Source organism: the organism of the source record quoted next, unplaced genomic scaffold (genome assembly GCF_019419815.1).
Source record: "Pyrus x bretschneideri cultivar Hongxiangsu unplaced genomic scaffold, Pyrus_bretschneideri_v1 Contig3, whole genome shotgun sequence".
NCBI classification, from domain to species: domain Eukaryota; kingdom Viridiplantae; phylum Streptophyta; class Magnoliopsida; order Rosales; family Rosaceae; genus Pyrus; species Pyrus x bretschneideri.
The window spans coordinates 2,821,095-2,848,352 of record NW_025999612.1 but is presented as its reverse complement, the minus strand read 5'-3'; the positions used below and the strand labels follow the sequence as shown (position 1 = coordinate 2,848,352).

Here is a 27,258-nt window from a genome sequence, read left to right as displayed (position 1 = left end):
TGAAGGGCAGACAATCATTGTCCTTTTTCAGCGGATCTCTTGAAAGTTACAGTTTTCTTTATATATATTAGATGGATGTTGTGAAACTGATGTGATGTGTGGGTGGAATAAAATAAATAAGAAACAATATTTATAATATTTGACAAATGTGTTTACTTCCTTAGAACAACAGTAGTAAAAATAATAAAAATACAAAATAATTCTAATTATTTTCCAGTCTTCTTCTTCTTTTTCTATCTCTTCTTTCTTTTCCTTTATTCTTCAATACTTTATATGCAAAAATCAAGACCTAACAAACCCATCATATTTTTACCCAAAAAAAAAAAAACCCCTATCATATGGGTTATTTTAATACATTACTGGGAAGCACAGTCATCAAGTGAATAATAAATTTTAATGATCTTTCAAATTCTTCATTAATATTGTTTTTTCAGTGAGCATTCACACTGCTTTTATTGTCCCTGGTCTGAAGGAAACAAAAAAGATATTTTGCTTATGTAGCCAATGTCATACTCTCAGATGCTCTACCTAATTATAATAAACCTAGATTAACTACCTTGTCATCAAGCGGATGTGTGTCGATGCAAGCTTTGAACTTCTCAAGTGAAGACTTTGGAAATATGAATTTTTTTAACTAATACGAAGATGTACCAACAAATGTTTGTTTTGTTGATCATTGTAGAATCAATCTATTTCCATTTGTAAGGAGGATCTCAATGAGTTGAGCAAAGCAATTCTCAATTGTTGGCAAATATGGAATGAAAGAAATAATCTGGTGTTTTTGGGGGCATCAATCTTATCCATACTCGCTGCCTTGCCATTGCAGCTAGTGTGGATTCTTCGTTCTTCACCGTTAATTGGAGCAGCCCCCTTGATCAAGACGTTATAAAGTTAAATTTTGATGATTCTGTCATTTTGAAGAGAGGTGTTGCTGCCTTCATGTTAAGGAATTTTGAGTGTCGGGTTATTGGTGTTGGTGCCTTCAACCTGGACGGAGTAACTATTTCAATGGCTGAAGCTATAAGTTTGGGGGAAGAATTAAGGTTTGCTAGACATGAAGGGCTTCAAAACATTCTGGTGAAGGGAGATTCAAAGCTAATCATTTGTGCAATTCAAGGAAGATGAGATGTCTCTTAGAACCTAAATTCTATTATTGAGGATGTTCGTTGGATAGCCTCAGAGTTCAATCACATCGAATGAAACCATGTTTTCGAAGAAGCAAATTTTGTGGTTGATAACCCGCATTTTTGGGATCATTGTCTCTCTTTTGTAGTGTTTAATGCCCTAAACTTTGATTGTTTGGGCATCAGTTGTTGCAAAGGTTTTTTTCCTTTAATAAATTTATTTTTCTTCATAAAAAAAAAAAAAAAAAAAGAATAGGGTGTGGTTTTGGGTCTTGCAGAAGGAGCTTAATGCTGATCGCCAATTAGTGACATCAATTTGGTCACCCTATTAAATAAAAATGCTTATGCAATTCAAATTTTGAACTCTTCCATTATAAGTACCTTTCTAAACGTAATTGCTTTGTTTTCTTGAAACAATTGTTTGTTCAAGTTGGTGGGATTTTTTGCTATAGATTAAATCACCCACCACATTTACAATGAATTTGAGCGATAACTATATATGAGATTTGTAGGTGAATGGAGGCTCACTGGTTGTATTATGTTTCCACCTGTATCTAATCCCAAATTAATTTTTATTTTTTGGTTCTTTTTCAATTTTTGAAGAATTAGGCTGTTTTGTAACGATAAAATGAACGATGGTGTTTTTTTGTTGAATTTCTCTTTTGCAATTTGGGGTTTTTCTTTTTTCTTTTTTTTTTTATTTTTTTTTATTTTTTTATTTTTTATTAATTCTATACCATCCTGTGGTGGTTCATTGCACGACAAGAGTTTGATTTTTTAAAAAGTAAGCATTAGAATGATGTGACAGTAATTACAAGTTAAATAAAAAATACGTATTGTTCTTGTAGGACTCAAATATTCCTTTTCCCTCTCCACAATGCTTTGTTTATGAGTAGGGGTGGGCACGGTGTGGTTCGGTGCGGTTCTACCCCTAAATTGGAACCGGAACCGAAATATATTAACGGTTCGATTCGGTGCGGTTCCACTTAAATTTATGACTAGAACATTACGGTTCGGTCTACACCGGTTCCGATTCGGTTCTTGCCGGTTTACGGTTCCTAATAATAAATTATTTGAACACCAAATCATTATGCATTCAAATACATCTTCTAAAACTGATTACATAAAGTTGCATACAACACATCTTTTTTAATGCAAATGTCTTTGGTAGTGGCACCAAATCAACAAAAAGAGACAACTAAAATACATATGCACTGGTCAATCAGTCAACAAACAAAAAAATGATGAAACAAATTGCAAGTTTTCAGACTTCAGAGAGCAAGCAAGAAGCAGCAGCTCCTGTACACAATTTTTCAACCTATTTTTCAACCTATTATACCATGACATGTGTGTGTGTATATTATTTATTTATTTATTATTAATAAAACGGTTCGGTTCGGTTCGGCCGGTTCTTGGTCATTCGAAACCGGAACCGGAACCGGTTTGAACGGTTCGGTTCGGTTTTTCACTCAAAGTTGACTTTTCCGGTCAACACGGTTTTTTTTCTTACGGTTCGATGCGGTTTTGCGGTTTGGCGGTTTTTATGCCCACCCCTATTTATGAGTTCAAAAGTGAGACAAAAATAATGAAAGAACCAAAAAAAAAAAAAAAAATTTGAATCTTTAAATTTTGGTGCAAAACAAAGCACATCGGCGTTGTATGATTCATAACCGACCCCACTTAACAAGATAAGGGTTGGTTGTTGTTGTTGTGTTCTCAAATTATACATTTAATTTCAATTTGGTCACCCTCTCCATGAGATTACTCATTGTGATGGAAAATGCATCCTCAAACTTTTCAAATTTTGCATTTGAATCCCCATACACCAAACCAGGCAACAATTCATACACTATAAACCTCCTCATATCATCCCTCTTCTCCTTCGAAATCTTCATCAACATCTCCACCACATTCACCTTCATTCCCCTCACTTCCTCTTGATCCACAAACACAGAATAATTTCCATGATCCTCCGGCAAATGCCACGGGTACTGGTAATAAGCCGTGAAAGGATCAAAAAGCACGGGAATGCAGCCCGCTATCAGCGAATCAAATAATGATTTTCTAGTAGGGCTGTCCCCTGGGGGCTGCAGGCAGAATTCAGACTCTAGGAAGAGGTCAATGACCGTCTCTGGCTGATCACATCTGCCCGAACCACAGTCAAGAAATCGGCATTGGTTTCCATTTTTGGAGGATGGATTGCACTGTTTGATTAGCATAGACCTTATGCTCTCAGCTTGACCAGGCCTTTCTGCACCAGCAAAGCCCACTAACTGTTTTCTGTGCGAGCTTATAATTTTCCATTGCCATGCTATGATGTCGTCGTCTGAGCTTGGATGGAAGGATGTTGGGTGTGGGATTCCTATGTCATTTGGCTGCCATGGCTGCCTCTCAATCAATAGCTTTACCGGGTTTTTCATTTGATCAATCTCCAAGAATCTGGTTCCCCAAGAGCGGTCCTTTCTCCGAAAATCCCATGAAATTTTTCCCAACACAATGACATGATCCTTGCGAGAATTCTTAGTCCATGATCTTTGTTTCTCAAGCCATGTTATGAGCTCCAAACTCAATGTGTCTTTCACGTCGCTGGAGACATTCTTGAAATGCCATCTCAGAATGTCCAAACCGCCGTAAAATGGAATGTAGAAAAGCTTGGCTTCATCCTCATTATAAACCCTGCAAGGATGCTTCATAACCCTCTGATGAAAAATCGGCTCCAATGAGTACTGATGTGTCTGGTACCAACCGTTTCCGAATTTTGGAATTGGTTCTCCCATGGCTTCATTTTTGAAGTACTTGCAGAAGTCCATCCATGGAACCATGTCTCTGCACTGACCAATCAAGTCAAAATTAAACTTGGATGGCAAGTCATACACATATACTCCCCTCCCTTCGCACCCGGCTTGCTTCTTATCCGAAATCCATGATCTGTGCAGTCGCATCTGTTCTTCAACGTCCTTCTTTGCATTCGCAACCTGCTCTTCTCCGTCTTTGTTCTCGCCATTCCTCATAGTTACCGGTTCAGACTCATCTCGGATAACTTCAGCGGTCTCTCTCACCTTCTCACCATTGACAGTGGATTGAGGACTAGTGGAACCATTGCCGCGGTACAAAGGAGGCGACGAGGGAAGAGGCAGGTTCAAACTCTTGTCAAGAGTGTAGAGGTAAATGGAACTATGATTGACGATCGGAATTGGGATTTCAAACTTGGGTTGGGTTTTACCAGCAGATAGGCAGTAATGGTCGTTGAGCTTCCGGGAGGAAACACAAATGTGGACAATGTTGCCGGAGAAAATGGTGGCGGAGGAGGACCAGAGGTAGATAAGAAAGAGAATGAAAAATGCAACCGGGACTCGATAGAGAAATTTGAAAAGAAAAAGGAAACAGTTACAGGATTCTTTCGGGGCCGGTTGCCTGGGGAGTTTTGGTTTTCGTTTCGACATGGAAACACCGACCATTGTGAGAAAGCTTGATGTTTGCACTTGCTCCGCCTCTGGCTTTAAGTTCTTGCAAGGGGAAGGTCGGATCGTGTTCTTTCATGGAAGCACGTTTGAGAAGTAGAATCTGATTTGGTTGCACGTTGGAATGCAATATTTTCTATTACTTTTTTTTTTTTTTTTGGTCAAACTGTTAAGTATTAGTTTTCCAATACTTAATTCTTTGTATTTGTCATTGTATTTTCTAATTAAAAAAATATTTAGGTTTGCATTTGACTGAATTCCAATTATTATATAGCAATAAAGGATTAAAGATGTACCGTACTTATCAAACTGGCTTAGATTTGAGCCAAATTCAGAGCAGGGCCGCCCTAAATTTTAATAACTTTCTGTATATTAATTGTTTAAAAACGTGAACATAACTAACAAATCCGTCCTACGGAGTGGGAAGGCTCTGGTTCTTCCAGTTAACTAGCTCATATTTTTTGTCATAATAAACTAAAATCCTTAAAAGTCTCTACTATTTTAATTTCATTGGAAAATTATCTAGTCATCCATATATATCAAAAAGAAAATTATAATGCAACTTTGCTCACTTCCTTAAGTCATAGACACCACACCATGCTTCATTCTTTTTTTTTTTTTGAGTTATATCAATTTATACACAATAAAAATATAAAAGAAAATATAGCAATCAAAATTTTAGACCATATAAGGGTCTCTGTTTGAGTCTCACACAGGGTCTCCAAAATCTCAGGATCGGCACTGTTTGAGATTCCCACATTGATCGGCCATTGAAAGGAGAATCTAGTCCTTTATAAGGAATGATACCACACACTTATTGTCGAGGCCTTTTGGTGAAACTTCATACCTATTTCTCTTAGGTGGTTAAAGTGGGGGGAATGTCGGCCATACCAACTCATGTATGTGGGACCCATCAGTGTGCTTCTGCACAACAATTGGTATTCGAGCCCAGCAAGGCTTGGTGGATTGATGACTGTCACAGTCTTTGAAATTGGAGAGCTACAATTGGTATCAGAGCCAAGCAACGCTCGGTGGATTGGTGAGTGTCACAATCTTTGAAGTTAGAGAGCTCATTTGGAATTTGATTGCATGTGGTCAAGGTGGAGCTCTATTTGAATTAGGATTGTGAGAAGTGTCTTTGAAGGTAGAGAGCTCATTTGGTGGATTGGTGATTGTCACGATCTTTGAAGTTGGAGAGCTACAATTGGTATCAGAACACAACAATGCCTGGTGGATTGGTGACTGTCACAATCTTTGAAGTTGGAGAGCTCATTTAGAATTAGGTTGCATGCAGTCAAGGCAGAGCTCTATTTGAATTTGGATCATGAGACGTGTCTTTGAAATTAGAGAGCTCATTTGGAATTTGGTTGCATGTGGTCAAGGTGGATCTCCTTTATAAGAAATGGTACCACACACATATTGCCGAGGGTTTTTAGTAAAACCATATACCCGTTCCTCCCGTTGGTGTGTTTCCGCACTACACATAAGGGCGGGATTAACGATCACTTTGAACTCAGCTCATTTAGAGATGTGATTTACAATGTGATAAAAAAATTAATGTTCTTATTGAACACAAACCTTTATACAGCGGGACTAACGATCAGGTTGAATTCACAACGTTCAAATATGTGATTTACAATGTGATCGAAAAATGATATTATCGTTGGTGTTTTTAGTAGACAAATTATAGAGAACGCAAGAATTTTCTTGAAAATTTTATTTTACTTATTCATGTTCCCACATCATCTCACTAGTGGCGGAAAGGAGGCAAGAAACAGGAAGAAGAACAACAATGTCAACAAACATTACGTTCATTGTTCAGCAATTAAAGTTAATAAAATGATCCCAGCAGCGACAAACATTTGAGCTTTAGTTTACAACATACTGTCGGTCCTCGAAGGCAGCCTGCGGAAGAAATTGATGGGTGCGGATGGTAGCCTATTGCGAAATCTCGGATGCCTCATCATAAAGAACCCTGCAAATGCTGCCACTACCTGGAACGGTGTAACGTACATCACCAAGGCAGCTATGAGGCAGAATGTGACAAAAAGTGCCGAAGTGCGTGGATCGCGCCAGCTTAACAGTGCCTGAAACCGCTCCCCTTGGGTAGCTACATCACCAACAACAGTCTGAATTCTACCAGCTACGCTCCTTAGGCGATCATACCTCATTCTCACCAGCTCTGGGTTCTTGCTTGTTGGGAATGTGTCGAACTCCTCATCTAGCTCATCGGGGTGCACTAACTCGGCTTGTGAGATCTTTGTGTTCATGTGGGGAGGATATCTGGGCCTGTAGCGGAAGTTCCATATCCCTATCAGAAACATGTAAAGAAACACTGTGGGCAGAATTAATTCCGGGAAGCAAACAAGCATAAGGAAGAGAACATGAACAAGCACTGTTGTGATAGGATTCTTCCACATGCATATATCAGTAAACCATTTGCCTACAGCAAATACTCCTGAGAAAACCGTCATTAGCCTGAAGAAATTCGCTTTGCTCCGCCTCATACTCCAAAGATGCGAGTCCACGTCAGACATGTATTCCACCACTTCCTTCCTAAGTGGTGGCTCTGCTCGGCCTAGCCTTGCTGCAACTATGTTGACAGCCTGGTGACGTAACATGTCAAGCTGCATAATGTTGAAGGGCCTCACATAATGCATCTTTGGCAGCAGCGGTTTTGAGTATACGAACATCATGTTTACAAAAGAAGTGCATGAAAACCGAATTGCCAAATGCAGCTCCCCCATCTTCTTAACACCAGTTGGGTGAAGAACCAGCAGGGGATAAGAGTGTGTGTATATACGTCCTGCTTCAAGTGTTGAGATACGAACGCGAACCTTCCCAATCTTCAGGTCCTTGTTACCATAGGAATCCTTATCCCCGAGCTGACTGTTGTCGAATACACCTACAGTAAGAACTGTAGCAGGGTCAAATACTTCCCATGTGTACTGCTCATTGTATTTTGGACTCAGGTTATCAATGAGGGTTCTTGTCCGGACCCATTTATGACCATACTTTGCCACACAGTATGTATCTGATGTGCCCTTTTCGTTGCGTGTTTTCATTGGGTGAAGCCCTGATGCATTCAAGATTCCGAGCTCTAGTACCCCAATTGATGGCCTCCAGAGCTGCTTCGCTGTAGGGCGTAAATCACTACTGTAATGAGTTGATTCATCAAGAACATGATAACCTCCATCAAGACAAACTCGAAGATGAAGGCGGCTGGAGAACTTGTCCCTTTTCAACTGATCTATATCAACAGCAACTGGCTTTTCCAGATTAAACCATCGGGAATGGATCATACGATCATCAGCGCGCCTATCTACAGCATTCAGAGGTAATATGACTCTCCCAATGATTTCATCTCTTCCAGGGCCCACACGATCCTCAACTGAAATGATAAGATGATCTTCAAAGGGTTCAGAAGCAACAAACAAAAGATCTTCATTCCAAAGGGGGTTTAGATTCCGAGCCTGAAGTGTCTTTGTTTTCAAAACCTGGTTTCCAAGCTGTACCTTGACATATGATTCCGGAAAGCGATTCTTCTCTGCTGCAAAAAGGTCTTGTGCCTCGATAACATTGACACGCACATACCACAACCTTGGTGCATGATAGACCTTTGAACGTATTAGCGTGGAGGCAGCTGGTGTGCTATCAACAGGAGTAGCTGCATCAGAATGCCATGCATCAGAAAAGGCCTCATCTGCTTGCGTTCCAATCCAGACTGCGAGCATCAGCTCGCTCTTAATCTTTTCTCCCTTCTTGTCCTCAAGCCGGTACCATTCTGGAGCCAGAGGACTATCTGGTGGGACTCTCATCGGCACCTCATTGATGTCGAATCTTACAAGCCCCACAAAATCATCTTTAATTAGATCCTTGTCCTTAATCACAACTTCTAATACAGATGCTTGCATTCGATCCTTTGAGAAGGCAAAAACCTGATTCCATGTAGGATTTTGCTGCTTCTCAAAGTGCTTTGTAATCCCTCTGTAGTTTCCAATTCTGACTTCAACATACGGATCAAGACTCCCAGTGACATCCATGGCAGGAAGCTCGCGAGCCTTAACAACCCTTACGTATAAAAAATACATGCGTTCCACGAGATCATAGGTGCTTGCAGTCTTGTCTCCGTGAATAACACGGCCACCAACAACTCTTCCACCTCCAAGGTAAGGGCTAGTCTCTTTTAGTGCAAAATCAACCGGTTGTGATGATGCAGCAGAGTGCATGCGAACCAGCTTTGCAGGCTGCGGTTGTTCCTGTTTCATTTGATCAGCTTCGTACTTGGGCACATAATGCTCATCAGGTGCAGAAGAAGCACGATGCTGATGTTGTTCGTCATGACTTGGATGAGGAAGATGATGAAAGCTGTGTCTGGTCCCAGCTCTCTCATTTTGCAAAGCATTCATGACAGAATTTGGAACTCCTTCGGCGTGTCCATGAGCTGCACGTGGATCCGCATTTGCGAGGGATTCGGCATTAGGGACTGGGGTGGAAGACCTGATTGACGGGTCATCAGTAACATACACCTTGAGGCCAAGCTCTCCTCTTACACGGGAAAAGATGCCGCGCTTTTCCAAAGGGTAATGCAAGACAACAGCATCTGCATAGGGAACAAATGAGTTTCCGGTGAGGCTAATCTTTCCAAGGAAGGACCTGGAGTAGGTAGCTTTGACATTATTGTAGACATAGGCCTCTAGTGTAAGATAATGCAGGTTTGAAGGATCAGAAATGTTGAAATAGAAGCTCTCGTTCCAAACGGGGTTTAGATCCTTTTCTTTGATAGTGGTGCGGAACCTTTGACCATCAAAGTAAAGCTCCACAAAAGCATTGGATGAACCTTGCCCATCTTTAGGCAAAAGATTGTGCGCGCCAACTACATCTACCCCGAGCTTAAGATTGTTCATCATAGTAACACAACAAAATAAAAAACTACAGGCACCTACAGAGAAAGGAACAATATAAATTTAGACACTGATATAGATGTGTAATTAAAATCTGCTAACTTGCAAAATACAAAAAGTGGGACTTAAATTAAACAAGTCATATGGATTGGATTGGGAAAGCAACAAAGTCAGCAACTTTTTAGCACAAGCATGTGCAGAAGTGGGATGTTAAACACAAATTAAATAAAGTAATTAAGCACAAAAAATAAAGCAACCCTAATGAGATCCAAAAAGCTCGCTTAATACACATGATCTTTTCATTGAATATTCACCACCTAATCAGTCAGGAAAGTACAAAAAGTCTAACTGGGATTTGGGCTTTGTGAGATCTGTTTGGTGATCAAGAAAATGCAGGAAAATGTAACATTTTAATATAAGTCCAGATAATTGAATAGTTTTAAAATGTGAGGTGCATGGTTCAACTATTTTCCTTCCCTTTCTTAGCAACCAAACAGGATCATATCTCACAGAGTTGTAAAGTCCTCAGTTTTTTTTTTTTTCTTTCACACAGAAGCAGAACAGCAAAAATATAGAATCAAGGGGCCTAAAACTCAAAATGCAGGTAAAAATTTCTGACTTAATTTCTCACACATACATGCACTTTGACAAACCAAAATAAAAATTCATTGAAAAAAAGAAGACAAGCAGAGAAGTAAAAGTAGAAGTTAACAAAGCTAGAAGCTTTTTAATACAACGTGTAATACTAAGAGAGTGGAAAATTTGAGAGTTTATAACTTAATTACTTACGTGGTTTGAAGCTAAATGCAGCTGCTTTCAGATTTTAGCCATTTTCTTTCCAAGTTCTGAGAGAGGAAGGAAGAGGAGGACAATGCAGTAAGGTTTGATAGATTTTAGAGAGAGAGAGAGAGAAGAAAGCGAAGTGGCATTTGCTTAGGAGTGAGTTATATATTTTTAAAAAAAAAGTATAAATAGTGTTTGTTTCTATGGAGTGGTGAGTAAGAGACTAAAAGCTGTGGGTATCGGTACTTGTTTTTCTCTTCCCATTTTCTTCCCTCTGAAGCTCACAACTCTGTCCTTGTTACTCTCTTCGGCTTCTCAGTTTGATTTCACTCTTTAATGTTTAAAATTAGAGTAAATTGCGATTTGACCTCCTGAATTATTACTCTAGTTAAATTTGACCTCCTAAATTTTTTTTTGATAAATTATTCACTAAAACTCCTCGTCACATGTCCTAGTTATGTATTGTATGTTCGATGAGTTTTGGTAATGAGAAATATTAAGAGCACTCTCTCAAAGTGAGATTTTATATGAATTTTCAGTCATTTTACGGTTTAACGTTAATTTTCGTATCAACATTATAAAATATTGTACAAAAAACTTGAAATGACAGAAAGTACATGGAGAACCAAACTTTTGGGAGAATTTTATTCATGAAATTTGAACTTAAGATAATCTCTAACAAAATAGAAATTAGACGCAGGTCACACAAAATAAGCTGTTATTGCCTATATTCATGTAATTTTCATGATTAAGTCTCAACATTTCAACCATGTCACATTGCCACCCTCTTGCTCCTTTCTCATGAGTGGATAGCTCATATATCTATTAACAGTATGTAAATGATGATAAAATGGTCTGAGAAAAAAGAGTACTGCTACATTTACTACATTTTTCATATTATATTTGTTCACCTTTTTAATAGAGATAGAGCTTATCGATATATGTGGGTTTTATCTTTATTAAAAAAATAGTACATATATGATGTGAAAAATATAATAAGAGTAGCATTTTTAGAGAAAAAAGAGGTAAATGGACGAAATGTATTTGCCAATTGATAAATTGTATGCAAAATGGCATACCATGACTTCATATTCATACATGCATCTAATATCAATGGACTATTAATTGCATTAACTACAATGCTACTGTATGTGGACTTTTGATTTCTCTCTATCATCAATAATATTTTATAAACACGCTTTTGCTTTCAATTTTTCTTCTCAAGTGACTTGTCATATGAGGAGAGAGATGAAAAGAAACAAAATCGTGCAAGTTTTTCGCAACTATCATCATCAACATAAATACACCATTAAGTAGGGAAAAAAAAATAGCTTATCCAGATTTATAACTCTCTCATGTTTCTTTAAAAATTATCAAATGACACAGTATGTATGACGTGAGTAACATTGTTAAAAAAATGAGATAAACTATGATTATATCACATAATGAGTGCTAAAGAGACATGACAAATTGGTGATATACACCCAATTACTTAAACTAGCTAGTTCTTCTCCTAATTGTAGTTGGACCTTTTGCCTTTGAGATTGATGTATTTATGCATCCCTAGTGGCACCATGCCACCAGTCGTTAGGTTTGCTTAGCTAAACAGCAACAGAAAAGCATGGTGGAATGGGGAAGTGGCAAGTAGCTAAGTTACTAAAAGCTCTGATTTCCATGCGGATGCAGGCCTGCCTGCGTAGCGTGAATACCGTGCACGCTAGTCAATGGCACCCACATCTACTTCCTCTGGCAGCTTGAACGTTCCTGATATTTCCACGTGTCGACTGCCCATATTGTCAGGTTCCTCGCAGATCGAGGCTCTTCATCACTGGTCGTCACTTACCAGCCAATGTGAAGCAGTGGTTTCAGTTTCTGGAAGACCGGTTGCCGGATGACTTCGTTGGAGTGATACGACGTCGCAGTGCGCGCGCTGTGATCAGCCTTCAGCATCAGATAAGACAAAATACTTATTACATAGCTATTTCGTTTTTAGTTTCTTTTACTTTGACATGATTTTATTCATTGTTTTTGTTCCGCACAATCTTTCTTCACTTTTCTCCATTCTTAACAAAACAGGAAATTAGATTTAAACATTCGATTACTGTTGTCACCATTTGTTAAGAGAGCATCAGATTTTGATCGAATTACTTATGAGGGTAAGTTATTTGAGATTAGCTCAAGCGGATAAAAATTTGAGTTGAATTTTTTTATGATACAAATTACAATAGGAGAGAAGGAGCGTAATCAAACTTAAGATCTTTAAAAGAATATTAATAAGGAATAAAAAGCTAGGCATCTGGGTTTGGGTTGGGAGTGAATTTGTATGTTCAGTTGTTTTCTTTTGAGTATGGTTGAAAAGAATGTTGTTAGAGACATTTTTGTTAATCAAACATTCTGTAATTAGTCAAAACCTTAATTCATTCCAATTTCCCAGAACCAAAACCAACCCAGTCCAACCCAGTCCAACCCAACCCAATCCAGGTCCATCTACTTCATCCGGACGATCCCAGTAATTGCCGCGAAGATATTAAACCAGATAAAGCTCAAGGCGCAAAAGGTCAGAAGCTACAGAGTCACTCATAAAGCTGATCAACATCAAAATCCTTGACCCGCGGCATGACAAAGAATCAAGAGAAAATTCACCAAAAAGAAGAAATGAAGCTGAAAGTATACGTCGATAGATTGTCACAGCCATCTCGTGCAATTTTAATCTTCCTCAAGTAATCTATACTTTCCTTTTTTCTCTTGTTTCCAAACTTTAAGGTTTTTGTTGTTATTTCTATAATTCGATTGATAAATCTCTTAGTTTTTGAATCTGGGTTGTTGTTTTTGCGGTCTGTTTTTTACACGTTTCTTTTTTCCCTGTTGTGAAAGGGTAAATGGAATAGAGTTCGAGGAGATTAAGATGGACATATCCAAACGTCAACACTTGTCTCCTGAATTCAAAAGTATGTCTACATATGTTAATTTCGATTCAATTCAGGTTTATGTTTGGTGATCAGTGGAAAATCTGAATTTATTTTGTTTTTTCTATTTTCTGGACTAATAAATTGGTTATAAACTTATTTGGGTAAGTTTTTTTTCTTTTGGATGGAGATGATATTCTAATCTAATCTAAACTACGGGGATGGGGATTCGAACTTGGGTGCAGACGGGGTACATGCCCTTAGTCAACTTGGCTACGTTTAAGTCTGCAAACGTATTTGGGACCCAATAGTTTTGAACTGATGTTTCTTATTGAATGATAACCATGTTGATGAAAAATGGAAAAACAAGTACTTGTGGGATGTACATGACTTTCGAGTGTAGAACAAGACCCAAGTCACTCACTTAAGAAGATCATTGAATGATCGGGGTTAATTCACTAGTAATGAAACAATATGTTTTAATCTTTTTACCATGTTTGAAGTAATGACTGCTTGTTTTTTATTTTGCTAATGTGGTGGCCCTAGCATAGTAGTAACGTACCAAAGTTGTTCACTGAAGCTTACAAGAAAAAGAGAGAAGGATTCTATGCTGGATGAGTGGGATGGTATCTGCTGAATGGCTCATGGTTTTTTGTTTTCTTTTTTGTCTTATGTGATCTGTAGAAATAAACCCTATGGGACAAGTTCCTGCTATTGCTGATGGGAGATTTAATCTCTTTGAAAGGTAATTAATTATATTTCGTGTTTTGTACACTGTAGTAACTATCTTAGGTTTTCTCTTTTCAATTTCTTCATCCGTTCATTCCTTTTGGCAGTCATGCAATTCTTGTTTATCTTGCTTGTGCATTTCCTGGAGTAGCAGATCATTGGTAAGTCTTGTTGCTTCCTTGGTGCCATGAATTCTTTTGACATAAATGGCATGGGTTTGGTTATGTAATTTGGATATGGACATGCTCAATACTTTGCCTTGTGAGTTTGTATTCAATTTAGTTTGATGAATTACAATACATACTGCTCTTAAACAAATAGAACTTACATTTTCTCACACTTCAGATCATCTCTGAAGATCCAAACTCCAAAGAAAAGGAAGCACAAATAGAAGTCGATTTTTTTTAGAATTTCTTATTGTTTTCTAATAATGTAGAGCAGAATTATAATTATGGCCAACAAAAGTTAGCAATGTAAGCTTGGTAATTATGATATTAATTTTAGTTACTTTATCAATTACTAAGGACACACTTACATTAAACCAAAATATCATTTTCCAAGGAAATATCGTGGCATCTGGGTTCATGCAGCTTCTGTTTCAAAAGTATTTGATACTCTCAAATGTTTATCATTTTTATCTATAGTTCTGTAAATAAACTTTCCTTTTTGTGCTTTCAGGTATCCGGCTGACCTTTTCAGGAGAGCTAAAATCAACTCAGTATTGGATTGGCATCACTCTAACTTACGCCGTGGTGCAGGTCTCTATACTTGTCTACCAAATTATGCTTCTGATTTCTTTAGTCTGGTCGCATTTGATTCTGCTTTCTCCTTGCAGCTTGCTGTGAGAAAAGTTGTTAATAATGTATATTGATGATTCTATTCTTCAGTGAAATAACTTCTTTCAATCTGATGAGCTGTTGCTAGGGAGATTTATTATATACCTATACAGTTATACATAAAAAGAACCTATGTGTTATACATAAAAGAACCTATGTGCAGTGTGCCAGTGACTCGGGTAGAAATTTGTGAGTATGAATTCAGTGATATATGACTGGTTAGTTTCAGACCCCAGAAGAGAAAAAAGCCTCAATTGTCTAGTCTTTGTCAGTGGTATTTGGTTCTCATTGTTGAAAATATATGCACAAAATGTGGAAAGAAATAAGAATAAGAATGATAATCATTTAGATTCAGCCATCTGCGAGTACCTGTCCCTCGTTTTCTGTTAACAGATTTGTATGTATTATTTTTCAACTTGCAGATGTACTACTTTCAGCCAGTTTAAATCTCAATTTATTTACTTTGTTGTTATTAAAGTGTTTGTTTAAATCACATACATTCTTCCTATGGCAGTGATAGATATGCAGTTATGGTTCATGCTGCATTAGATTGCATTTTTCATGGGCTATTGAATTTTCACATACATACATCTATCTTCAGTAGCGAGCAATATACCGTTGACACAATATAATTTCTGGTTATTCTTTGTTGTGATGTCGCCCTCAACAAGATACATATTTGAACGGTAAAGTACTTGCTTTGGTTTCCCCTTGTCTTATTTATTTTCCCTTGATGCTTCTCTTTCAGCACCATACGTTCTAAATACTGTACTTGCACCCGTGCTTGGACTTCCATTGAATCCACAAGCAGCTGCTGAAGCTGAGAAACTTTTGTCCTCCTCTTTGTCTAAAATAGAGTCGATTTGGCTCCAAGGTAATGGAAAATTCTTGGTGGGTGGACTCAAACCATCGATAGCAGATCTCAGCATGGTTTGTGAAATCATGCAACTTGAGGTAAATAGATGCGACTCATGCTTATAAATGTTGCTTTATGGGTCAATTTCATTTAAATAATTGGGATGGGTTTGTGGGTTCGGAAGGATTTTCTTCAACTTGTCATGTATAATGAACCAAATTCTAGTGATGAAGTAAATAGGTAAAAAGTAATACACGATGAGAGATGAAGTATTAACATTTACAGTTGATTGAAGCAATGGTTTCTTGGTGTGTTAATTATTTATGAAAAGTGGTAAATAACGCGTCATCCTTCCACCTTTGACGTGTTCTTAGTCTGCTAAATTTTGAATGTTGCTCCATTTCTAGCTTATCTCGTACTCTCAAGAAGGGAATCTACCAAGTCATACTCCTTATACATTCAAGATTTCTATTGGCTTGAGATAAATAAAACCATACTATTGTTGTCTACTGGATTTGTTCTGTTCTATTGATGTTTTGTGATATCATGGGAATTATGTAATCTATTGAGCTAAACTGGCCGTGGAAATTAGATACAGAAAATTATATAGGCAGTGCCTGTACCAACATCGTAAATTTATTGGGGAAACATTCAACTCTGCAAGTTTGAAATAATCTTACTCCACTTTATCGATGTTAGATTAACCAGTTGTGTTTCTATCTGAAGATAGGATGAGCCCCAACGTGATCTCTACCGGATTTTTACTTTGGTTGTGGAAGAGGATCTATTGGTCCGGTCATTCTCTGTAGTAAAAGATTATACATTATAAAGAAAGCAACCTTCATTTGCGGATGGCATCACGTGATATCTTAACGCTTCATTTTGTCTGTAGCTTGTAGATGAGAAGGACCGCAATCGTATACTTGGCCCGCACAAGAGAGTTCTACAGTGGATTGAGGATACTAAAAATGCGACAAGACCTCACTTTGATGAAGTACATGAAGTTCTCTTCAGGGCCAAAACAAGACTTCAAGAGCGGCGGTTGATGGGAGCAAGCAACAAGACCGATTCCAGCGATAGAGCAGCTGTGCGTTCAAAGATGTGATGTGATGTGAGAAGCCATGTATGTGATTCGAAGTGCTGTTAGAATAATGGCCTCTTCGCGTAGAAAACTTGAGCCTGGCCGGCAACGTTAAATGTCAATGTATACTTTGACATGTGCAATGTTTTACTTCACTATGAACGTCTGCATCTCTTCTTGTATCGTGACAACTCTATAGCGTAAACAAATGATCTACTCTCTTTCACTCTCCTTATCACAGCTCTATTCAATGGGGCTAGAAGGGTTATTTTTGTGTATTGAGTGTGAAAGCAGGGATCCTTGTTATATAGTAAAGGAGGTGGAATCCGAGTAGGGAACTTCCCATCATGTAATCCTACTCGTACAAGACTTTATCACCTAAACTTTAGATTCATATTTGACTAGGTTTACTAATCCTATCACAATTGTTTTAGCTATGAAATCCTAGTAACACACTCTTCTTATTAGCGTACAAGTATTATTGAAATCAATCTCTGTAATCCTTAGTCTATATGAGATGTTACGTATAAGTGTGCAACTCTAATATAGTCTTACATGGTAAACTTTTTTGGAAAAAGTGTTTTTAACAAAAAAAAAAAAAAAAAAAAAAAAACAAACAAACAAAAACAGTGCCCGAGTGGTTTGTAAACTTTTATATAAATTGATGTGAATGTGTTAAATGACTAAGAGCGATATCATAGTTAAAGTGATATAATAATTATCAAAGACAAAATGTAGGGTCAAAAATTGTAATTTTGCAAAAATATATGAGGGTATTCCTATCATTTGAAAATTTCATTAAATGTACATTGATTACTATGGTTTGAAAAAAAAAAAACACTTTTTTAGAAGCATGGCAAACCATACTTTTGCTTTTCTACCATCATTGACAACAGCTTTTTAAAGAAACACTTTTTTTTTATTTTTTTGGTCTAGATTAAGCTGCTTTTTTTAAAGCATCATAATCTCGCTACTCAGTACTACAGTCTGATGGTATTCCTTTTCATTTAGAAGTGAGAGGTATTAGGTTCGAATCTCGTGGATGGCGAATTTGATACCAAATTAGGTTGCCCATTGTATGACTTAACCGAACTCTCCCTTCCCTTAATATAAAGATATCGATATGCTCAGAAAAAGAAAAAAACACCATAATCTCAAACCCACGTTACTTTAGCAGACGGTGATATGCACAACTCTCTTTCTTTTATTGTCTTGGGGGTAATTAGTGCATAACAATTCATTGAAGATGAAGTCTGCCATCACAATAATATACACCGGGAGCCAAACAGTCGTCGTTCCAATGGAATCGAAACTAATATTTATGGTTCGATTCTTACTTCATGTATCTCAAGGACATCCAAGTTCTTGGGTCTCTTGTAGTTCTTCAACAACAAAGAGCAGCAAACGACGCTAACAGAGGACGCAGCCATTGCAGCTCCGGCAATCCATGGCGGTAATCTAAACCTGGTGGATGGAAAAAGGGCTCCCGCAGCTACTGGGATTCCGAGCACATTATATCCCAACGCCCAGATATAGTTCAAACGAATGCGAGAGAAGGTTTTCCTGGAAAGGTCAATGGCTGTTATCACATCTTCCAAGTTGCTCTTCATAAGAACAATGTCAGCTGCTTCAATAGCAATATCTGTGCCAGCACCAATTGCCATTCCTACATCTGCTGCCACAAGTGCCGGTGAGTCGTTGATCCCATCCCCCACCATTGCAACAACGTACCCCGTAGCCTGTGAATAAGAACATGAAGCTTATAAAATTCTAAGACCAGCTGCATCTTATTGTAAAATGAAATGTAGTATAATTAACGACTGTGAAAGTACACGACTCACCTGCAAATCCTTCACTTTCTCAGCTTTATGTTCGGGTTTGGCTTCTGCGATCACGGTTTCAATTTCAGTTTCCTTGGCAATGGAATTTGCTGTGCCCCAATTGTCACCTGTAACCATGATACTTTTAACTCCCATAGACTTGAGTATGGAAACGACTTCTTTGGCGCCGGGTTTCAGTGGATCGGATATGGCTACAACTCCTGCTACTTCCCTGTCTATAGCTATTAGAATCCCGGTTTGAGCTAATGCTTCAGCTTCTGCTAGTGCAGCTTCAGCCTCCACCGGAATGGCAATGTTAGAATCCAACATTAAACTCTTGTTGCCTACGATTATCTCCTTGTCCCGAACAACTGCCTTCAATCCTTGGCCGGTAATGGATGCAAAATTTTGTGCTTCAGGCCAGGAAGGATTGTCTTCTCCTTCTCTGAATTTCTTGGCATGCTCTACAATAGCCTTGGCTAGTGGATGCTCACTGTTAACCTAATATACACAAATGCATTGAAGAGCATCATACTTCAAAGGGAGTTTGTTTACCAAACTTCCGTTCGACAAAAATTGGAAGCGATATTGAAATGCCTACCTCAGTTGCCGCAACAAGTTCATAAAATTCATGAGGGAGCATATTATTGAAGATTTTTGTGTTTACAACCACTGGTTTCCCAGCTGTGAGAGTCCCCGTCTTGTCGAAAACAATGCAGTTCACCTGCAGTACTCAAATTACAGATCCATGAGAACTAAAAATGTGGAAAGAGGTCCTCTAGTTTAATGACAAAGTGCTAGATGAATATCACTTGCTAACCTTATGTGCGTTCTCTAATGCTTGGCCCCCTTTGATCAGTATACCTTGAGATGCACCAACTCCGGTACCAACCATAACGGCAGTAGGAGTTGCTAGGCCTAAAGCACAAGGGCAAGCTATGACCATGACTGAGATCCCGAACTGAAGCGCAAGCTCAAAACTGTCGATAGAAGACGGTATCCAAGACTGTGGGTAGCTACGGAACTTCCCTGATAAAAACCAGGCAAGCCACGTCGAAAATGAAAGAATGATAACCTGCAAATTTAGCCACATGCTTACAAAGTTATGCACAAACGTAATACTAATAGAAGTGCTTTCAAAATAATTTCAGAAAGACATATTATGACTGAAAATTCATGTCAAATAGTTGGTTACCGTTGGCACAAAGTATTTCGAAATGCGATCAGCAAACTTTTGTACAGGAGCTTTGGCCATTTGCGCAGATTCAACAAGTCGAACAATCTGCGAAAGAGCACTCTCGGATCCAACCCTTGTTGCCTTAATATGCAACACTCCATTCACATTCACAGTGCCTCCAATGACAGCATCACCCTTATTTTTACCCACCGGCAGTGCTTCTCCTGTTATCATGCTTTCATTCACATGGCTCTGCCCCCATACAACAAAACCATCACAGGCAACTTTAGCACCCGGAATGATTTTAATCACATCATTCTTTTGTATCAACCTACTATCGATTTCTTGTTCGTTTACCACGTTTCCATCCTCATCCAAACTCAGCAACGTTGCTGTCTCGGGCGCCAAGTTCATAAGCTTGGCAATGGCATCAGATGTCTTCCCCTTTGCCAAAACCTCCAGATACTTGCCTAACAAGATAAATGCAATAAGCATTGAGCTAGTCTCAAAGAAATCTGTACCCTTGAAATCTCTAGAGATTGCAGATCTTAAAACTATATAGACTGAATAGAAATAGGCTGCATTGGTTCCCAAGGCAATCAAAACATCCATATTAGCAGAACCATTGCGCAACGCTTTGTATGATCCAATGTAGAACCTCCTGCCTATGATGAACTGCACTGGAGTGGACAGCTCCCACCTCAGAATCTGACCAACTGTCAACTTATTCACAATTCTAACATCAAGCACCTTCTTAATTCCTGGGATATACATCAACACCATGGAGGTTAAAAACACGGGAATTGCGAAAAATAAACTCCATAAAAAGTATTTATAGTACTGCTTAACTTCCTCCTTTCTATGAGTGTCTCTCCCCCCTTCAGGGTATATCATTGCTTTGAAATGCGCGGACCCTGATGATTCGATCACTTCGATGAAAGTTCTTGGTCCTATGACATCTTGTTTATAACAAACCGAAATTTTGTTGAGTTCGGGGAATGTCTCTATGTCTTGAACCCCAGGAAGTGCCTCAAGGGATTTTGTTATTGCTCTAATGCTTTGTTCAGTCTTTATACCGTCAACTTTGAGCTCAATCTTGCTTATGTCGTCCCCTAGACTAATAAGTTTCGCTTCGAATCCGGTGTTTTCGACGATTTCCGACAGCTGATTGTAGCTTACAATCTTTGGATCGTAATGAACTTCTGCTTCTTCAGTTGCTAAGGCCACTTGAGCTCTTTGTACACCATGAACTGCTTGGAGGGCAGATTCAACAGTGGAGGAGCAAGAGGTACAAGTCATTCCATTTATGCTTATTCTGCATACTTGTCTTAATTTGCCATTAATTGTCTCCTCTTTGATCAATTTGGCTTCAAATCCCGCATCTTCCATAGTCTCGCGTATTTTTTCCTCCTACATATGCATTGGAGTAATTAGCTCTATCACTTTATGAATGTTGGTGATGGACTGTATGATTTGTTGTACCAAATTTAATGAGCAGTAAAATGGGATCTTTAAATTCCTACTCAAAAGCCAAGTGGCAATGGGTGCCGAGGCCTAGATAACATTAATATATTAGAGAATATTTTAATTCTTCAAAGATTCGCACTCTAAACATAACACTTCGTTATTTCAAACCACACATGAGTATGCATGGTCGCCCAGTAATGGGTTTGATATCAACGGTCAAGAATAAGTTAATAATTAATACACATTCAATTCTTTTAGTATCAACCTTTTTTATAAACTCAATGATTGACCATGAACCTTTGGGTCACTTTGTGACTAAAAGAACGGGACTCCACTTTGAAGATATAAGGTTACTTGCAAAATTAGACAATGAGTTCCTTAGTTCACTAGCAAATAATGTATTTTCATTGTAGAAATTTCATAATCGAAACTGTTTAGTTTGTCAATCCTCATTGCAAGATCATCTCTACAAACAATCATTTGAACCAAACAGTCGTTTAGCCCTCCAAATATATCAAAATAAATTGACGGTGTAAGTACCAAGTAACATAATAACGATGAACCGCCAATTTGTTCCATATATTTGGATGGCTAAATGATTTTCTATTTAGATGATTTTTTTGTAAGGATAAGCTTTAAAAGAAATTGAACGGTTTCGATTATGAAATTTTTACTGTAAAAATACGTTATTTGCAAGTGTGGAAATGAGCTATCCCCAAGAAAGAATGCAAGTATTATTCCAGGAAAAAAATTATCGGTATTAGTTACATGTAACACATCAACATTAACTGTTTATTTTCTATTTAAATTCGATGAGAAGATAGACATTGCATAAATGATAATATAAAAAATGGGCATTTAGATTTAGGTCCAAAAAATCAACATTTTATTAGATTAAGCTCAATTTGACCTTTTCTTCACTAGTATTTTTTTAGAACAATTACACACATCCAAATTATAAGACTATATTTTAGAGAGAGACCAAGTTTATTTATTTATTTATTTCAGAGACAAAATTTATCCATTTGGTAGGTGATGCCATGGTTGTTTTTTAATTACTTTTGCATTTACAGTTTCACTTAGCTATAAGATGAGTCTCTATCTCTTTATTTGTACTGTTTCTTTCTCTCTCATTTTTCTTCTTTGTCCATTTCTCTCTATTCCTTCTCCTTCCTACCTCTCTCTCTCTCTGTCCTCCTAATTGTTCATCGTCGTCGTCTTCTCTCTCTCTCTCTCTCTCTCTATCTCTCTCTCTCTCCCTCCCTCTCTCTCTCCCTCCCTCTCTCTCTCTCTCTCCTACTTCTTCGTCATCTTTCTCTCTCATATTTCTTCTTCACACTTCTTGATCTCCTTCCTCTCTTTTCTTTTTTTTTTTTTCATTTTTGTTCCCTAGATTTATGAGTGTTTTTTTTTTCTTTTCTAAGAATGATTGGAATTTTAGATTTTAGGTTTTTATTTTAGTATTTTTTGAAAGTATTTGATTTTGAGGTTTTGATCGATTTTGACTATGAATTTTGAAACTGATATTGTAGAAGTACATGAATTTTGAAACTAATCATGCAAAAATATTGAAAATTTGAAACTGGTTTTGTAGAAGTGCTAAATATTTTGAAACTAATCTAGAAAGGTTGAAAATTTTAAAATAGATCTTGTTGGAGTGATGAAAATTTTGAAACTGACGTTGCAGAAATGTTGGAATTCTGAAACTGATATTGCAAAAAAGTTGGAATTTTGAGACTAATCTTGCAGAAATACTGGAATGTTGAAACAGATCTTACAAAAGTGCTAAATTTCAAACTGGTCTTGCAGAAGTGCTGAAAATTTTGAAACTAATCTTGTAGAAATGCTAGAGTTTTAAAATTGATCTTGCAAAAGTGTTGGAATTATGAATCTGGTGTTGCGAAGTGCTATAAATTTTGTAATAGATTTTGTAGAAGAGGAAAGTTTTGAAACTGATCTTAAATGAAATGCTTTGCTGTTATTGCTCTTAAATGTTTAGCTTAGGATGATTAAAAATAGGATAATGCTAGAAAGAACAAAATTTTAAATCAAATTTGTAAATCAAATGATATGTCACTAATAAGAAACAAGCATATTAATCAACACTTAATTAATAATCCAATCATCTACAATCACATTATTTGGTATACATGGTTTTAAAAAATTTGTTCTTCCTAACATTACCGTTAAAAATAAGGTTTTAGCCAAGTCCTCACATGAGGTTGATGTTTTAAATTTTTGGAATCCGTTCTCTATATATACTACATTAATTGGCTATAATTGTGGATGCAAATTTCCGTCTTCTCCTTCTTGGACAAAATTGCACCTACAAAACAAATCACACCTTTGGTCAAGGCCAAAAAAGCCTCACACGCCCATGATGATTTTTTTTTGGGGGGTTGGGGGGGCGCTTTGGTCGAAGAACCTCCGATGCCAAAGTTAGAATTTTGAGGGAAGAGTGTTTGGAGAATTTTGTAGAGTTTTGCAAGAGACTTGGAAGTAGTTTTTTGAGAGAATGGAGAGCTATTTATAGGGATATGGCCGGCCCTATTAGGAGAATAGGGACCGGCCATTTGTGATAATTTTTGGGTGTAATTTGTAGTTAATTAGCCATTAATAGATTAATTAGGTAATAAATCCATTAATTGATTAATTAACATAATTTATAAGAAATGTTTTGGAGGTTATGGAATAATTACCTTGTGGAGAATATAAGATGAGGGTGGATGAAATAGTTTTGAATTTGTTACCTATTTTGGGCACTTTTGACTTGGTTGAGGGATGATTGCCCGCTACTTGCGCGTAGGTATCCCGGTATGCCTTAAGGGTATTTTTGTCCTCTTCTATCCAAAAATTCACGTGTCGCCTTATGATTATTTTTGTCTCCACAATAATCCTTTGAAATTTTGGCATTTTCATTCGATGAGGTTGTTTTTGTTTTGGATTGTGGGTCAGAATCACTGTTATAAAAATTCCCCCTAGCGTTGCTTAGGCACTAGGTGGTTGACCACCGTTTCGATTAATCCCTAGGCATTTCAAAATTAAGAAAGGTCACCTAGACCTGCTTAGGAGCCCACCGAGACCGCCTAGGCACTTGCCTAACCCGCCCAGACCCACCTAGGTACTCACCTTGGTTGCGGATCTTACTTAAACAAAAAATAGATAACTTTCATTTTGCATTTTATTTTTTTAATAAATTGTAAGAGACTTATTGAATACTTAGATGAACACATATTATATACTTGTCCCCCATATAATCTATATGTTATTCTATTTTGTAGTATATGTATCCTGAAGAAATTATGTATTTTTTAAGTATAAGCAGACACTTATTGTCTAGCCGCCTAGGCAGTAGGCCCCAACCCACCTATGGTTCAAATTCGCATTTGGCAAGAATTGAACATAAGACCTCTCATTTACAAGTGAAGAGGAATACCACTAGACCGTAATACTAAGAGCAACTCTAGTGGAGTCCATAAATAGGGACAACCACTGTGTAAAATAGGTATAAAACAAATATAGGGATAAAATAGATCTCCAATAGATCGGAAAGTGAGTCCCTAAAGCATAGGGAATCATCGGAAAGTGGGTCCCTTTTAATGCTTTTAATTAATTAAAACATGGATAACATAAACAAAAAAATGTGCACCTTGAATAGAAAAGGGACCCACAATCTCGATTAAAGAGTTAACGTTCTTGATGCTTTAATTTTAGGGAGTTTCAACCAAACACTCTTGGTACTATTCACTTTTAACGAAAAAGCACATTTGTATCTTTTTTCTGGTACTATTCGCTATACATTTAAAAAAGTTTTTTCATTAAAAGGGAAGTTCTTTTGGACTTTTCGTTAGTTTTCCTTTAATTTTAATGTTTTTAATTAATTAAAAAAGGTTAACATAAGCAAAAAAATGTGCACCTAATCAAATTATCATGTAACATCATAAAAACTTTAAATTTAAGGATTCTACTATAAGAACTCTACCATTGGAGGCTTTAAGTCCTCAAATGAGTACTCAAAAGTGGAATGAGAGTCCCTAAATAAGGACTTCCATTAGAGATGCTCTAAGTGGCCCAAGAATGCTAGTTGAGATAAACAGAGGAAACAATTCTTATTATTAAAGAGATAATTATTAATTTATTAAAGAGATAAATATAAAAAAGAGATAATTATTAATAATAAAATAATTCTAAACACAAGGGATATGATCTATTTTAATAAAATTGATTATTTCTAATAATGGTTCACAAAATTGGACTTAAATCAAGTTTTTTTATTAAAAAATTATTATTGTCACTTCAAAATCTAATTATGTACTTCAATTTTTTAATATTTAGAAAGAAAATATTTTTTTTTGAAGATGGAAAAAAAAATCTAATTAAAAGCGCACAACTAGATTTTTGAGGTGATAAAATTCGAGTTTTTTTTTTTTTTTTTTTTTTTTTTTTTTTTGAACAAACGATATTATCTAAAAAAAAAAAAAAAGAGTTCTATATTAATAAGGAAACTTCTCTGATTATGATTAAACTTATACTAGCAGCTAGCTAGAACATGATGTTATGCAAAAAGTCAGATTTGACTTCTGTATATTTCAAAATAAACTTTGTGGGTTAGAATTATGCTTCCCGCTAAATAAGGTCAGGCTAATTATTTAATAAATAGTTCAGTGCTTTCATAATTCAGTTCAATTTGAAAAGGTAATACAGGAAAAGGGAAATAAAACTAGCTTTTGAAACCAAGTTAAGAACACATATGATTGATTTTGGAACGAAGGGTCACCACTCTCCACTCAGGTTGGTTGAGGTTTGGGGGCTCTTGCCAGTTGCAACAGCTGCCAAGGTTAATTCTAAGTATTATTTTAGCTTTTTAAACATGGAGGATTTTACATTTTCTGTGAACTTATTATATATTATGAGTAATAGTTAAAAATACTCAGGTCGAGGTCAATTTGTGAACCCAAACTGCAGTCTCTCTAATGTGTTAATTATTTGTTATGTGTACATGGCAGATGAAAACTCGAATTTGAAACATTTTTTCAATATTAAAAACGCAATTATTCGTAAATGACTCACTATTCTTTGTTACCTTTAGATGATTTTAAAAGAAAATTGAATTCATAATATTTTAGTGGTAAAACAAGTATTTGAATTTTTTTATACCACAACATTTTCTTTTGGGCGAAAGTAAAACGATACTGAAGGCGTGGTTTGCCAAAGCCGCAATATACTAACTCTATGTGGACACTCCCAATCCATGAAAGTCCAACTTTTCTTGAAATATTAACTACACATAAAAATCTGCTTGATCGTTATGCTCCAAACAGGTTGTCGCCATTTAAAAAAATAAAAAGAAGCCATTTCCCTCTAACTATTTAGTCAAAGAAAGTAATTTCTCTTGCAATCAAGAAGGAAAAAAAGAGCAATCCAAAAAAGTAAGAACTTACAGTAACCAAGCTTGGATAGTAGAGAACATGGACAGTATTATTCAACACATCGACGGCAGCCTCACGGATCCCCGGAAGCCGCTTGACCGCCTTTTCAATCGATCCGGCGCATGCAGAACATGTGATGCCAACCACAGAGAACAAGGCCTTCACCTCAGAGCCATTTACATGCCTTGCTTCCGGCGACGTACCTTTTGGGTGCTTATGCATCGACGGATAGCGCGGCCGGGCCCAGCAGTCATTGCAAATGCAACCCATTCTAGCAAATTTAGTTAATAGGGTTTTCTTTTCTGGGAAGTTGGTAAGCTATTTAAAGTTGGGGAGGAGGAGGAGGAGGCACGGAGCATGCACTCTGGGAAATACTTTCTGGTAGTGGATATACGTGGGTTGCGTGTCTGAAGTGCACAAGGAAACCGTAAAATTAGGTTTTAGTGGCAAATGGGGTAAAACTAGTGTTGGGCTTGGCTTGTCATTGGACTTTGTTGAGTGGCATTACAACCCACTCAAAACTCGTCACGTGATAAGTCTTAAATATAATCTTTTGTCATTCTTTTATATTTAAATTTTTCATAATTATTTTTTCTACTAATTAATATATATATATATATATATATAATCTAATGTTTCTTTTTTTTTTCCTTGTCCCCCTATTTTTTTTTCTTCCCATATACCT

At 37.1% G+C, this 27,258-nt stretch overlaps 4 protein-coding genes across 4 annotated transcripts; 1 reads left to right on the top strand and 3 right to left on the bottom strand.

The window, feature by feature from the left end:
* Positions 1 to 2,845: 2,845 nt before the first annotated feature.
* LOC103932091 (xyloglucan-specific galacturonosyltransferase 1-like) lies at positions 2,846 to 4,999 on the bottom strand. Its single transcript, XM_009341642.3, has one exon. It carries the CDS (start codon positions 4,580 to 4,582, stop codon positions 2,846 to 2,848), a length of 1,737 nt encoding a protein of 578 aa, XP_009339917.3. The 5' UTR covers positions 4,583 to 4,999.
* A 1,281-nt stretch (positions 5,000 to 6,280) lies between these two features.
* LOC103932092 (FT-interacting protein 3) lies at positions 6,281 to 10,404 on the bottom strand. The gene is made up of 2 exons (XM_009341643.3): positions 10,279 to 10,404; positions 6,281 to 9,517 (listed from the first exon to the last, which is right to left on the bottom strand). The coding sequence occupies exon 2, from the start codon at positions 9,493 to 9,495 to the stop codon at positions 6,460 to 6,462; it is 3,036 nt and encodes a 1,011-aa protein (XP_009339918.2). The 5' UTR covers positions 9,496 to 9,517; positions 10,279 to 10,404; the 3' UTR covers positions 6,281 to 6,459.
* Positions 10,405 to 12,168: 1,764 nt separating this feature from the next.
* Positions 12,169 to 17,013, top strand: LOC103932093 (glutathione S-transferase T1). Its single transcript, XM_009341644.3, has 7 exons — positions 12,169 to 12,992; positions 13,147 to 13,220; positions 13,863 to 13,923; positions 14,015 to 14,068; positions 14,586 to 14,665; positions 15,492 to 15,697; positions 16,492 to 17,013. Exons 1-7 carry the CDS (start codon positions 12,889 to 12,891, stop codon positions 16,702 to 16,704), a joined length of 792 nt encoding a protein of 263 aa, XP_009339919.2. The 5' UTR covers positions 12,169 to 12,888; the 3' UTR covers positions 16,705 to 17,013.
* Positions 17,014 to 17,874: 861 nt separating this feature from the next.
* LOC103932097 (probable copper-transporting ATPase HMA5) lies at positions 17,875 to 26,843 on the bottom strand. Its single transcript, XM_048589206.1, has 6 exons — positions 26,586 to 26,843; positions 19,696 to 21,087; positions 19,321 to 19,575; positions 19,102 to 19,224; positions 18,522 to 19,001; positions 17,875 to 18,419 (listed from the first exon to the last, which is right to left on the bottom strand). Exons 1-6 carry the CDS (start codon positions 26,841 to 26,843, stop codon positions 18,000 to 18,002), a joined length of 2,928 nt encoding a protein of 975 aa, XP_048445163.1. The 3' UTR covers positions 17,875 to 17,999.
* Positions 26,844 to 27,258: the final 415 nt, after the last annotated feature.

What these genes read in the sequence shown, in the direction of transcription:
- LOC103932093 (XM_009341644.3), top strand. Translation starts at nt 12,889, where the DNA reads ATGACAAAGAATCAAGAGAAAATTCACCAAAAAGAAGAAATGAAGCTG. An exon ending in CTTGTCTCCTGAATTCAAAA is followed by an intron (nt 13,221 to 13,862) that starts GTATGTCTACAT and finishes TGTGATCTGTAG; the next exon opens with AAATAAACCCTATGGGACAA. An exon ending in TAACTTACGCCGTGGTGCAG is followed by an intron (nt 14,666 to 15,491) that starts GTCTCTATACTT and finishes CTTCTCTTTCAG; the next exon opens with CACCATACGTTCTAAATACT.
- LOC103932091 (XM_009341642.3), bottom strand. Translation starts at nt 4,582, where the DNA reads ATGGTCGGTGTTTCCATGTCGAAACGAAAACCAAAACTCCCCAGGCAA.
- LOC103932097 (XM_048589206.1), bottom strand. Translation starts at nt 26,843, where the DNA reads ATGGGTTGCATTTGCAATGACTGCTGGGCCCGGCCGCGCTATCCGTCG. An exon ending in CATTAGAGAACGCACATAAG is followed by an intron (nt 19,225 to 19,320) that starts GTTAGCAAGTGA and finishes TGAGTACTGCAG; the next exon opens with GTGAACTGCATTGTTTTCGA. An exon ending in AACTTGTTGCGGCAACTGAG is followed by an intron (nt 19,002 to 19,101) that starts GTAGGCATTTCA and finishes TGTGTATATTAG; the next exon opens with GTTAACAGTGAGCATCCACT.
- LOC103932092 (XM_009341643.3), bottom strand. Translation starts at nt 9,495, where the DNA reads ATGATGAACAATCTTAAGCTCGGGGTAGATGTAGTTGGCGCGCACAAT.